This window comes from Anser brachyrhynchus (assembly GCF_964034855.1).
Source record: "Anser brachyrhynchus genome assembly, chromosome: 24".
NCBI classification, from domain to species: domain Eukaryota; kingdom Metazoa; phylum Chordata; class Aves; order Anseriformes; family Anatidae; genus Anser; species Anser brachyrhynchus.
In genome coordinates, this window is record NC_137717.1 from 4852544 (window position 1) to 4864769 (window position 12226).

At 44.3% G+C, this 12226-nt stretch overlaps 1 protein-coding gene across 9 annotated transcripts in view; it reads right to left on the reverse strand.

Moving 5' to 3' along the window:
* LOC308182312 (lethal(3)malignant brain tumor-like protein 4) overlaps positions 1 to 12226 on the reverse strand; it is a 57551-nt gene that overhangs the window by 17982 nt on the left and 27343 nt on the right. For all 9 annotated transcript variants that reach the window (XM_080566713.1, XM_080566712.1, XM_080566711.1 and 6 more), the window contains 8 exons: positions 12121 to 12206; positions 7919 to 8029; positions 6635 to 6749; positions 6401 to 6500; positions 5399 to 5578; positions 3891 to 4022; positions 3378 to 3439; positions 558 to 724 (listed from right to left, as the gene is read on the reverse strand). In XM_080566713.1, coding sequence (XP_080422839.1) covers positions 558 to 724; positions 3378 to 3439; positions 3891 to 4022; positions 5399 to 5578; positions 6401 to 6500; positions 6635 to 6749; positions 7919 to 8029; positions 12121 to 12206 — 953 coding nt within the window. The remainder of the gene's footprint in view (positions 1 to 557; positions 725 to 3377; positions 3440 to 3890; positions 4023 to 5398; positions 5579 to 6400; positions 6501 to 6634; positions 6750 to 7918; positions 8030 to 12120; positions 12207 to 12226) is intronic.

Consider the following 12226-nt stretch of genomic DNA (forward strand, 5'->3'; position numbering starts at 1 on the left):
AGATACCAGCATTTTCACATGCTTCCTAATTACAGGAGACATCTCAGGAGCTGGGACTGCAGAGACATATCCCCAGCTGCACAGCTACCTCTGTCAGAAATCAGGTCAGGCTGTGGGCAGTTTTGTTCCAGGGGAAACAGGCAGGGAGACGTGGGAGGAGTGGGTATGCACAGTGCAGTTTGGAATTATCTGTAATGTAAAAGTGAATAAGCAGGAAAGTCACAGGAGAGGGGGAGGGAGACCAGAGAGAAACAGAATCTGCTGTCAGAATCGTGTTTCAGGCCTGAGCACTGAAAGATCAAGGGGTAAATAAAAAAAGAGAGTCTCATTCACTGAAATAAGCCACGGACACCAGAGGGTTAACAGAGATCTTTCCCCTCCTTTCATAAAGGACTCAGGTACAACTTCTAGCTGAGTCAGCTATGGCATATGCAAGGCAAATGGCAAAGCATTACCTAGGGAGGCACAGAAAATAAAGATGCCTTCTAATCAGCGCTCCAGAAAGGGGGCTCTGGCATTCCAGCACCCGAGAGCGGAGCAGGTAGCAGGTAACTCACCTCTTCCACAGTCCATTTGGCCACGTGCTTGGCTGTGAGGCCCGAGACCTCCGGCAAGAGCTTGCAGTGCTGCTCCCAGCAGAGATGGAGGCGGTGGGTCGGGTTAGAGGTCAGGGAAGGCATGAAGATGGACTGGTGGAGGGCCTGCTGGAGATCGAAATCAGGGTCTGGAAAAGGAAACGAGACAAGTCAGAGCGAGTCTTCAAGTAAGAGCGATTACAACAAAAGAGGAGGAAGGGTCACAGTCTGGAGGAAAAAGCAAGGCAGGACAAGCAGGCAGCCAGGCACTGCTATTGCAGGGCACACAGCTCTCAGGGTGTTCTCCCCCACCCTCCCGAGAAAAAGAAACCAAAAAAAGGTAAGATAAGATAAGATTGCCAGGCTGGAGGCTTTATCGTTAGCTCGTTAGCTTCTTCCCGGGAAAATGATGTCACGCTGCTAACACAGAAGATGTTTGCAGCGTTTTATTGACAAGGTGGAGGAGTTCTGGTAACAGCATCTTCAGCTGGAAACTAACGGCATCGTTCCAGCTCCCAGCTGTAGCCAGCCTGCGAGGAGCGCCACGCATGCCAGCTGATGGCCTGGGCTCGCCGCCTCCCCAGGAGGCTCCCAGGCCAGGAGTGCTGCAGGTTACCTCCAGACATCAGTTCCCTCCTCATGTGTCAAGTGATGGAGGCTTTAAAAAAAAAATCAAGGAGGAGGAAAAAAAAAAAAAGAGAGAGAGAGAGACAGAAGAAATCACCCCTCCCTAATGAGATCATTTGAGTAGTGCAGAGTCATGGTCCTACAGGGATTTGCCCGGTTATACAACAGGAAGTGAAGCAGAGGATGGAAACAACATGGAAAGCATTCCTCTGCTTTACAAGGGGTAACGTGCACCGTCCCCTCGCCCCCCGGCGGGCACTGTGCAGGCTGCCAGGCGCCATCCCGCGGCAGTGGTACCGAAGTCCCGTTTTGCTGCCGTTTTCATAAACCTTCCCCAGCCACGGCACCGACAGGGCTGCTGCCTGCCTCAGATTTATTCGGTGTTATCGTGAACGGCGTTTGCAGGATGGTGCGTACGGACCTGTGGGGTGTGCCAGGCGCTGCTTGTAAAGCACAGCGAAAGCAGTGCTATAAAGAACGAGCACATTTTGACAGGTTGCCTGCTCCTCACCAGCTGAGGCGAAAGATGTGCTAGAGGCAAAGGTTGGTCTGATGCAAGGTTATTCCTCTGTCCCCTGCTGGGTCGCCTTACTTCATCTCCACCTCACTAAGGGATGCAGGACAGCATCAGACACGGGTCTCTACTTCTAATAACGAGACCAGAGTGGGGGAATTAAAACTTAAATAAATAAAGCCTGCTCGTCAGTGCAGAAGCTGACACTGCTGGCGATGACATGGCGTAGGACATCACTCCTGGGAGGCTGTCACCTGCTCCTCACCTTGTCTCTCCCTGTGTCCCCAGGGGCTGGCAGCAGCTGGCCTCACCCCCCCGCCCCATGCCAGGAGGTCCCATTCGTGCCAGGATCTTCTGTGCTGCCACATCCCTGCTGCGTGGGCACTGCCTCGATCACAGGCTGTTCCCTATTCGTTTTATTCCCTCCCCATCCTTACAGCTTGGCTTTTCTTCATTTCACCCCCTTCTCCACCCCGAATGTCACCATTAAACCTTTAGTCACATTGATAACATGGCAGCTCACGGCGAACAAAAAGCGTGCCTGCTGCAAAGCGTGCACGGGAACAGTGACAGGCACCTGGAGGGAGAGGGAGCCTCACAGCAACACGAACTGGAAAGCCCTTTCCTTCCCTGAGCCCAGATCCTCGGGGAAAGTGTCCAAACCACGATCGACAGAAATTATTTTCCATTCAGAAGGAAGCGGTGTCCTAATAGTTTAAATATAGATGGGATGAAAGCTCTGGGCAATCACGAAATTACAGGTCAGTGGATTATTGCAGAATTTCCCTCTACTGATTTCCATCACTCTGCTTAAGGTAAATGCGACGGGAAAGCAGACAGCTTTCCCTGCCAACTGCAACTGCAGCTCAGAGCTGGCAGACTCTCTAGCTCTGACTGCAGAAGTCAGCACAAGGTAAAAATGAATACATAAATAAAAAAAAAAGCTAGGCACCTGCCCCAGTTTGCGCCTGCTTAGCTATTTTTGATTGGAGACTTATTACCATGTTAAATCCTCCTAAAAGCCTGGTCAGCTCGGTTCTCTGAAATGGCTTTTTATAGTAAATCTGAAAGTTAAGCATATGGTTTGCCAAAGTGATATCAGAAAGCTTCTCTTAAAACTTAACCTGTCAAGTACCAGAATAAAAAAGACATTGTTTTTCCATTTGATTTTCTTTTTCCTCCTTAGGAGGATCTTCAAGAAGTTACCCTAAATGATTCTAATCATGTTTCTGAATACCCAGGGGGAATCTACTGCAAGAAGTTGACCGAACTTAGCAACTATCTGCCAGGTTTTGTCTGTGTCTCCCATGACACCTCTGCTCACTCTACCAGCAGAATGGTCGCAGACGAGGGAACAACTTCCCCCTGTCATTTCAGGAGAGTATGCAGTGGTACTACAGATGATGAAGGCTCGTCCTCTCAGTTACTAAATACAAAGCTTCACTCTAAAAAGTATAAAACCCTATACTTCTATGCAATTTTACTCTTCTTCCTCATTTTAAAGGAAAAAAGACTGCCATTATCATCATCTCCAGGGTATGTTCTCTCTTGATCATGGAATCAACAACAAAAAAAGCTGTAGAGTTTTAAATTGTCCTTGGGGGTCTGGTAAATTGCACATGCAAACAAACACACACAAAAATAAATAAAAATCAACCAACCTTTCCCATTGTTTTCCTGTTTCGCCAGCTGGAACTTTATATAGGCATGTGAGCATCCAAGCCTGAAAGCATCAAGTACAAAACATTTCAAATGATAACACAAACTGATGTAACTGCTAAATACAAAACATTTCAAATGATAACACAAAGTGATAACACAAACTCCTCTACAGAAAGAGATTAACGGTGTATTTAGCAACCAAAATTATCTCCCTCTTACCATTAGCGATAGAACTACTTGTGCCTGGCCTCTCTTCTCTAAGCTAAGGACTGTGATATTCAGTTCATAGCTACAACTCAGATTTGAGCTCACAATGGGAAAGAAAGTCCTTGAAATAGTAGGAGGAAAGGAGGAGACTTAACAACATGTCATTCTAAAACTCTGTGCTGCAAACCTCTGATCAGACTGAGCTGTTCTAAGCTCCTGATTTACATCTGTATTTCCTATGTAACAGAAGCATCAAGAGGCACAACTACTAATCCATGAAAATACCTCACAAAAATCTTATTTACTTTTTCGGTTTGGCTTTGATGTCTGCAGATGATTCCTCTTCTATCCGGTCTTTCTCTTGATTGTTTTCAGACTGTTCCGACAGACTGTGAACACTGCTTTGACATGACTTTTCACTGTCTTGTGCAGATTTTCTGGAGAGACAGATAAATGATAGCAGCTAAGCTGACATCCTCTGTTCCCTTTTCCCAGAGGAGAGGCAAAGCTGGCAGCTTCTTGCAAATGAGGGTAACAACTACCACCTAGTGGTGGAAGCCTTCCTCTCCCCCACCATCATTACTGGCACAGTACAAAGTGCTTTACTGTAGCATGGATTGAGAGAGATTATGTGAAATAATCAGCCCCTGTGGACTGAGGCTCTGATCCCAGCAGCTACAAGAAACCCACTGAAGTATGTGCTGTGGTGAAATCAAGAGATTTAAGATTTTGGAACCCTGACTCCTCTGGATAACATTTAAGGCAGTTTCCACAGCTGAGTTTGCTGCATAAATAGAGCTACACAGTTAACCAAGGTAGGACAAACAGCAGGAAGTTATAAGATTCGCATACTGAATTTGAAGCTCCCACTATCAGGAAATGAACTGGTTAGAAAAACATAAATATACTGCAATTCTAGATTGCCATTTATTCTAGGAGAATCCCAAAACTCCTGATAAAATTTTCAAGTAACAGTGCCATTGAAATGCAATCAATTCTGTTGTTAAGAATAGCAAAAGGAGATCCCAGCACATTACTGGGATCAGAAGAGGCAAACTTTGGCCTGGCCATGCACACTTTAGGGGAGAGGTGTTCCTTTTGTCTGACCAAACATACCTCAATAACGTTATGAATCTAAGCAAAGCAAAGAAACCTTGAAATGCATATAGGCCTTAAAATACAGAAAAGACCTAAAGTATCACCAGAGATTGCCTTGGAGAGACTGAATTCCTACAGACTGTAGGTGACAACAGTGAAAGCATTCCTGGCCAGGTTTGTCCCAATGACAGCCTAACTGCCTCCTGCAGCCACTGAACTACTACACAGTTTACCTCAATGATACTCAATTCCAAGATCTTCACGTAAGAAAATAAAATATCTGAAGGAACTCCACTTGTTTGCCAAGTGATACATACGGAGCCATTACACCTACCAGTGTAATGCAACAGGCTCTGGGGTGGATCGCAGTTAGAGTTTAATAGTGCAAAATAATCTTGCTTGACAGTTTTAGGACAGGAAATGAAGAAAAAGAATATACTTTAAATTGAAATAGCAAAGAAAAATTTATGGAGACAGAATGCAATTTCCTTTGTTGGAATGTGACCAGAGCAGCAGGATTAAGGAATCAAGAAACCTATTAAGGCATATGAGGGTATAAAAGTGCACTGCTCTGTGTTGAGTGTCTGGGGCATGGGTCAATATTACAGACAGATGAACTCAATGCTCTACTGCTTCTCTGCCAATTCCTGTGTTTGTCAGCCTTGTAAAATGGTTTTGTTCCCTAGTACCTGCCCAGGAAATGGGTTCAGCTCACCTGGAGTGTGGAGAGTCCTCCTGAGAAGACTCTCCTGTTCCCAACAGGACTGGGGCAGGGGTCTCTATCCTCTTGGCTTTCTGAAGGCTATTGCCAGGGGAAGGTCTTTCCCCGCTCAGGCGGTCCTGTAACGAGTTTTCTCTGCTGAGGTTCACATCAGAATATGGGCAGCCAACTAACCTGAGTTAAAGAAAAAAAAAAAAAAAGAGAGAGATAGATTATGATGCCTGTTTCTAAAACCAGTCTTCCCAGCCTCAGGCAGATATATACATCAACAAACACAGAAAAAACGAGGCCAAAACATGTCTGGAAGGGAGGCATCATTACCCAGTCTAAGGTGTGGGCAAGCAGAGGACCAAATAGCAGGTTTAGAAATCAAAGTCATGTTTTCAGAGTCATCTTAGAGAATAACAACAGCTTTTCCTGTGTAGCCTGCTTGTCTGAACAGTATTTCATGAAACAAAACAGTCCTGCAACTATCACTCTGAACAATTCAAAATCCTTTACCACATTATATGCTACTGGACCTTCAGACCTCCCATTTGAGATTGTTTTCTTGCTCTGTAGAATAGTTTAATCAAGAAAAACCTTTCTTTTCCAAGAAGACATAAGAAATCAAAGGCAAACCACAAAACATGAGCACTCTCTTCTTTCTCCTTACGGTATAATAATCTACCAACACTCTCCCTCTTAGTTGTCTTCTTGCATCCTGTTCTTGGGTATGTTATTTTACAAAAGAAATTCCCTCAGTAATACTGGAAGATAGAAATTGGAGAGAATTCATCTATGCTAGATTGTATTGCAGTTGTAATGATTATACCGGTATAAACTGAATTTATGGTGGAACAGTGCATTTAGACACAAGAGGGAGCTGCAATTGCACTAATAGCTATCTCCAGAACAAACACCCAGTGATAATTTCAGTGCAGTGCAGGTGCTTGTTGCTGCATTACTCTTACAGACAGCATCAGACAGAACCCTTATAAGATCTCATATACATACGTGTAATGTGTTCCATATCGTGGTCCCCTGACATGACCAATACCGTGACAGCCTGGAGTAGGACACGCTTGTCCCACAGTTCCCACAGGATCAACAGCACCTGGTAATAAGAATTAAAAAAGGTAAACGGGTTTGTAAAAAGCTAAACAGATTTGTAAAAAGTTTCATACAACTGAAGAGCAGACTGCATTTAGGGAAAATTATTCAATACAACAACGAGGTCATCTACATTACCTAGAGGGACTTGCAAAGCATGTCCAGTTTTTGCACACCAGCCTACTGGATGAACATCAGGGCTGTCTGCATCGACCCAAAAATCATAATTACGGTCCCAGCCATCAAAATGTATCTAAAAGAAGCACAGAGTCTCAGTGAGAGATACAGTTAAGGATATGACTCAGCTTTTATTTTAACTTCCCCCTTTGTTTCACCTTGCTCAACTTGGAGCTGATTCATTCAATCTTTCAGTCAAGCACAATTATTCTTTGTGCTCAATTTGTTTTCCTGACCCCTTTGTCTGTCTTTTAGGGAACAACCAGATCCTGGTGACATAGTCAAATCAGAAGGTCTGCAAGAACGCACAGACCATTGGGTGCTCCAGCACACTCCAGACTAAATATATGCAAACAGAATTGCTTATTTAATTGTTTTGTTTTCTGTGAATCCCAGAACACCATAAAAGCCAATGAGTTTGGCAAGTTTTGCAGTAAACAAGCTAGAACTTTCCACTGGATGAAGGGACTAGTAATGGTTGTTCAGATCCAGCTCAGGCAAACAGAAATTAAGGATCACTGCTGTTTAAAGGCTAATGGGTTGCTCATATGGCAAAGTTGCAAAAAAAAAGGTATATGAGCTGAGTGTCATGCCACTATACACTGGCAAAACTTGACTTCAGCTGGCAGTCACAGTGATGAGGCTGAGAATCAAATGGCTAAGGGGAAGCAAACTCCACTCCTGACCATCCTTCAGGAAGGAGACCTGTGGCCAAGAAGCCCCCATCAGTGCAGGCTCCACTTTAGCCAACTGATATCTAATTTCTCAGAAGCCAATGCATTTCTGGCAATATATGAACATGAAAATAATTAGTTAAAATGCAACTGTGTAATTAATTTATATTGGTGAATGAAGCTGCTTCCCACACGGACCAGGGCTTAACTTGCTTTTGATTTTCTTTTAAATGTGTTAGGAAAAAATTGTCAGGTAGCTTCCCACCAGCAGAACATTAATGCTGCCTTCACTCATACAGATCACACAGAAACTGCTAAGAGATGGGAAATCATTCTGTCAAATCTTATTTCAAAATAGTTACATTAAAACAGTAACTAACAATACCAGGCAATTCCATCAGATTTCAATAGGCCAAAACAACAGAAATCATTTCTAGTTGGGCAGGCCTGTAGGCTCCATCATCTGTAAGGTGTTTGTTTGCTGCTTCTCATATCAAACGGTATTTTTTCTGTCCTTCCAATCACTGCATTCCTCAGCAGAAAGGCTCTGCACTTCAAAGCAAGGTCATACCTTAATACGATGGTCATCTTTGTCAATTATCGTTGCTACTCTTATCAAGATGGGATTTCTTTTGTCTACAGCCTCTAACTTCATATTAACTTGGAATCCGTGAGCAGGACGCTGTAAGACAAGATCGTAAGCAGAATGCTAAAAAGTCAGGGCATTCACAACTAGTCGCCTTCTCTGAATAAAACGCACTGGATGTTTCATATACCAGTCAAATGTTTTTGCAGCTTTGGCCCCTGACCTCATATGGCAGACTACTTCAGAGGTTAAAGTAAGAGTTTTCTAAAGGAATAGGCTGTCCATTTGTCAGAAGTCCAAAATTACTCAAGGAGAAGCCTGAGCTTTCCCACTGCAAAGGAACATCTCAGTCAGTGCAAGAGGCTCTTCCTTGACAGAAAAGACCAAATACGACCACAATCTCCACTAATACACAGACTGAACAGTCTTGACAGCAAAACTGCTCAACATGGCAGAGAGACTACCTCACGTTTGACAAGGATGCTGGCCAGCTTGCTTCTGTCTCACATCGGAATGCCTGAAATGCCGCTGTGGGACACCTCCCTTCACTACACTACAGAGAATCATTCTTAGCATCAGATGCAGCCACCTCTGCTTCCGGATACTAACAGAGTTACCTTCATTTGGAGCTTGGGCTGGGAAACAAGTGACTTCACTTCAGTGCACTGCAAAATTCTTCCTCTGGCACAGACATTTTGCCTTAACTGTAACCTGGCAATTCCAGACACTCCTCTTCCTTCCCAGAGTAAAGAGGGTACAAAAATCCCCACTTCCACGACAACCAGAGGTATTTCAGATCTTTGCTCTGAGCCTGGGCTTAAGCCTCTCTCTTGCAACAATGGTGCAGGACCAGGAGCCCACGGGTCAGAACACTAACTGCCATCTACTTCTTATGATAACTGCACCTGCTTGTTACCAGTTGTTGAAAACTGTGGCACTGGGGAACAGTGCTGGGACATGAGAACAGTTCCAGCCACAGGAGTCTCACGCCCACAGTTGCTCGTTTACCATTTGCCTCAAACCCCGGCGGTCACAGTACTTTGTAAAAATTCCAGGATGCCCTTTGACCTGACGTGTGCCCTCTGCAGCACCTGCGGATGTAAACCTCTATGTAACAGACAGCGTTTACCAATTTGTTTTCCATTTATTTTTGAAGGACTGTGAATTCCTCCTCTGAACTCCTCACCTGGGGGTTATGGAGCACTGGGCACTCATTCAGAACACCCCTCTTCACTTCTGCACACAAAGGTCAGGGGAAATGACGGTTCTAAATCATGTCTTTGAACAAGATCAGGTTAACGAAAAGATTAATATCATCACTCTTTCCTCGCAATCTTCCTTACCCTTTTCGCTGTCAGCAGCTGGGTACAGGGAAGGAGGTTGCTTCTGAGATGAGGGGATTACAGACTCCAAACCTCAAGTTTCCCTTCAGTCTTTTCACCTGGATACAAGCTTTTATCCGCAGGCTTCCAGCCACGTGGTACATCAGAAGCCAAGCAATCTAAACTGCATTTAGTTGTAAGAGTGTCTTATTGAGCCAGCCAACATTGTCTGACTTTCTTGGGGAAAGAGTGTGAGTGCTAGAGAACAAAACGCTGCCCAGAAGAGGAGTCTATTTGAGTCTTGCTGAAGGGTTGCTGCCTTTTTGGAATGGCTTCTGAATGTTTTTGAATTGACATCCCAAGACAATGGGTTGAAATAGTGATGCTGACAATGAAGCTGTCTTCTCCTATGTTTTTGGATGGAGGAAGAGGCAGAAATCCAGACACAAGATCTGCTATTTGTGCTGATGATCAGTGTCTCCAGACTACATACATTAGCTCTTGAAAACTGTTAAAAAATAATTCAGTGAGAAATGCCAGTTCTGGCTCTCAACCCGTATTTTTATGTACTGATTTCCTGTAATTGCTAGCTGGAAAAATAATAATAATAATACAAAAATCAATAACCGTGCCATGTATTTGCACTTCAGACCAACCACGCCAGAAAAATAATGAGATTTGATCCTGGAAGAGTTCTATTAACTGTTGTTATATCAAATGCAATTTTTTTTCTGTCTCATTTTCATCAAACAGTCTTGGATGCTAATTTAGACTCCCAAGTTTCATGAGAGCCAGAATTGGCCCTTCTACCGTTCTCTCAAAGCCAGATATCTGGACGAACAAAGCAATGGCTGCAGAAATTGATGAAAAACAGGAAGAGAATCAGACAAGGCACTTACATTCCTCCTTGGGAAGATGCTTCATTTTGGAAGAATCCAAAAGAGGGAATATCCATACTAACAAGGCTCCCTGTACTGAGCAAAGCCCTATTATCTTCAGGTGACATTTCTTAACGCCTTTTATACTCTGAAAATCTGAGGAAGCGATGCTGTAATGAGAGATTACTGAGGACTGGAGAGTGGCAGTTTTAAGTAGGTTGCACTCCACCGTTTCTTTTTGTCATGGAGAATTTTATCATCTTTCCAAAATATTTGTCTCTACAACACAAGTTCTGTTGTTCCTCTATCGTGCATTAGACCAGTTGCTGCATTCCCTCTCTCTTGTATTCTGAAATTTCCCATTTTCCAGCACTGTTGGGATTTTGCGAACGCAGCTCAGAAAAAGGCTGAGCCTACGCTGGGGGTAACAAACTCATCCTACTGACAAGCCTCACTCATTACCCAGCACGCTGCCTCCGAGGTGCTCCGCATGCTGCGCTTCGTGGCTGAAGATGCTGTCTGCCCAGCTCTGGAAAACCATAATCCAAGGGATGCTTTGGAGTTCCACTGTGCTGCAGATAACTCCAGCTGTGGCCTCACAGCTCTGTAAAGAGGCAAACCCAGCCTCTGCCTATTATGTGACACCCGCCTTGACAACCTACAACAATTTCAAATGGACACCTGCTGAAATCTAGCAATTATCAGCCTTGCTTGGCTGGATTTTCACCTCCCTTATCTGAGGCCTCCTTGATTGCTTTTCCTCCTCAGTCCCAAAGACCTTACCCACAAAATATAAGGGAGGGCTGCAGGTATTAACCTTCAAGTCTAACTTTATCAAAAAGATTCAAGGCAAATATCACGATGGCTTAGCAAAGTTTTTAAACACACTGCAAAGTTTAGCAATGTGAGCCAGCCCCATGGAAGACACTGCTAAGAAATAAAAAAACCACCAACTCTGGAATGTATTTATGAAGTTATTTTAAAGGCTTTTGTTGCATTTCTGCTCACAGTGAGCTTCCAGATAAATGCAATGAACTCCGCTGTACGAAACTGAAGCTCAAGCTCCCACGGTTGAGAGAATCTGACAATCTTCAGATTTAAGTCTGCGGGATGGTCTTACTCCATTCTAGGAGTCTGGCAGAGATGCTCTATCACCTGGCAGTATGCTTACTCCTGCGGAGGGCACAGCTGGCTCCTCCCCACAAGAACCAAGATCGGTTTCGGTACACGCTAGTCCTTGACAGGAACTTCTCACTCTACCTTCATTTTATCCTCACCAACCAAGGGAAAGGGGGATTTACACAACTTCAAGGGGAAAATATTTCAGAGGAGTTTTTAAAATCTCATGTCGGTGAGAGCAACCAATGGGAGGAATTCCAGACATCACTTTCCCTTCAAACATATACACATACAACTTCTTCGCCTCCCTTCCTCACCAAACAGCCCCAGTTGCAGACCAGTGATACCCACTTCTGATCCCGGCGAAGGGAGCATCTGGAGTCTCCTCAGCCAGCACCAGTCCTGCTCACGTCATCTGGGAGAACCCCTCTGCCCACCCAGTCAGACCTCGAGCAAAATGCCATCTCCTTCTCCTCTCAGTGCCCTCTCTGAAGCAAGGTATTGTACTGTCCTTCACACGTACCTCTGAAAGCTACAGTTATCTGTAGGGTCTGAAGGCTCTTCCCTTAATGCTTCTAAGGGAGAAACTGATGAGAAACTGAGGACATTTCGTGAAAAATTCTTTCCAAGAGAGCTTTCCATGAGCTTTTTGGGTTTTTTTAGCCATGTACCATGTAACCTGTTCTGTGTTCTGTTTTAGCAGAACACAGAGAGCTGATTTTAAACTCAGGCTCAAAGTAAAAACACACTTTCACCCTCTTAGTACAGACATGGCGAACCACCACCAAATACAACATCTAGAAAGAAAGGGTAGATAACAGAAGTTTCCCCTACTCTTCTGACCTAAGAAAATCAGAGATTCACCAACCAGTTTGAATGCTCTTGCTGGGGCTGCCTGGGAATTAGTTTCTTCCAAGTATTTCTCCCATGAGAAGGCTTTAGGATCCTTGTATCCTGAAAAAAATGAAGAATTA